This window comes from Zingiber officinale, chromosome 9A (genome assembly GCF_018446385.1).
Source record: "Zingiber officinale cultivar Zhangliang chromosome 9A, Zo_v1.1, whole genome shotgun sequence".
Lineage (NCBI taxonomy): Eukaryota > Viridiplantae > Streptophyta > Magnoliopsida > Zingiberales > Zingiberaceae > Zingiber > Zingiber officinale.
This window is the reverse complement of record NC_056002.1, coordinates 114,692,339-114,693,816: the sequence shown is the minus strand read 5'-3', so window position 1 is coordinate 114,693,816 and position 1,478 is coordinate 114,692,339. Positions and strand designations below refer to the sequence as shown.

The 1,478-nt window shown below is 44.5% G+C and overlaps 1 protein-coding gene across 1 annotated transcript; it reads left to right on the top strand.

Annotated features, from left to right (window-relative positions):
• Positions 1-484: 484 nt before the first annotated feature.
• Positions 485-1,099, top strand: LOC122019488 (probable transport accessory protein MmpS3). Its single transcript, XM_042576950.1, has 2 exons — positions 485-677; positions 735-1,099. The coding sequence occupies exons 1-2, from the start codon at positions 485-487 to the stop codon at positions 1,097-1,099; spliced, it is 558 nt and encodes a 185-aa protein (XP_042432884.1).
• The last annotated feature ends 379 nt before the right edge of the window (positions 1,100-1,478 follow it).

Here is a 1,478-nt window from a genome sequence, read left to right as displayed (position 1 = left end):
GACCTGTGAGAGGGATGTCAATGTAGGTCTTGTCTCCGAATTTTATAATAATTTACACACTTCTGATGGTGTAAATTATCGCACTCATGTTGCGAAATGGAGCTTGGACTTCTCTTATGAGATTCTACGATCTTTCCTTGACTGCCTACCATCCAACAAAAATTTTATCTTTTATCCCACTCTTCCAGACGAGCTGCCTCCACCTTTTGAGCATATCAGCATTGCATCCATGCATCAATTTCTTTTTGGTCGTCCTCGTCCGGATGGACCAAATGCTCAAATTACAAAATTCTCTTCGCTTGAGTTGTCGGCTGAAAACAACGCCTTGTTTAAAGTGATCATCAACTGCCTTTTCCCCATTGTTTCTCGTGCCTTAGCTACTCTGCGACCTCCTCACATGTTTGCCCTCTATGCCATTCGTCATTCCCTTGACATCAACATCGCTTTGAACATCTTTCATTGCATCGTTCATTTTACCCAGCCCATGCAGCAGACGATCCATATGCATTTCAGGCATCTTATCATAGATTGGCTGGAGTCCCAGAAGATAGATGTCTCCCGGGGACGGCTGGAGCACATGACTGTGGCTTATTCTCGGATTTCTTCCCGCTCCTTCATGAAGACGGCCTTAGTTGGTGGTCCAGCAGGAGTTCAATGGCACGATGGACGTGCTTTTGGTGAGGGACCCAGGGCTCGCCGCAGGGGGGATGCATAGACATTGGTTCCTGCGGCAGATGATGCTGAGGAGGATATCCCTGAGCCAGCTTCTCCGACATTCGAGGAGACTGTCGACACTCGCCTGGAGGAGCTGACTATCGAGGTAGCCGACCTGCATTCCATGATGGAGACCATGGTCCATCGACAGACTTCGATGCAGGCGACTATGGATACATTAGTGGATTTAGTGAGCTCTTGGGTGACGGGTAATCCGTCTCAGTCTGCTCCCTCCACAGCTCCCATTCCCCAGGCTGAGGATGCTGCTGGTGCTGACACTGAGGCAGTTCCTGCTCCAGCTACTACTTCGGCTCCTCCTCCTGCTGCTGCTGCTGATCCCCCTCCTTCGAGCGATGATCTTATCAAGTTTTATGTCACTTTGTGATATGTTATTGTATGACTTATGGATGTTTGTTATGGAGTCCTTATGTGAACCCCCTTTTGGTCATCGACTTATGGAGTCTTTATGTTATGTAAACTCTATTGTACAAATTATCGAGTTTTATGTCTATCCTTTATTTTATTTCTACAATTCACGTGGTTACATTTTGTTAATATTTGTGTGGTTTAGGGGGAGTACTCCTTGGGTTATTGTGTTTGCTTAGTACACATCTTGAGGGGGAGTTCTATTTTTTTTTATATATTTGACAAAGGGGGAGATATATGTTGAAGTTCATGTTAAATAAAATTTAAATTGAAACATGTTGAAGTTCATGTTAAATAAAATTTAAATTGAAACTCAAGCTTACTGTTTATGCTCATAC

Excerpts from the sequence above, each read along its gene's own strand:
- LOC122019488 (XM_042576950.1), top strand. The coding sequence starts at position 485 with ATGCAGCAGACGATCCATATGCATTTCAGGCATCTTATCATAGATTGG. Across the intron at positions 678-734 it reads GCACGATGGACGTGCTTTTG|ATGATGCTGAGGAGGATATC; the intron begins GTGAGGGACCCA and ends TTCCTGCGGCAG.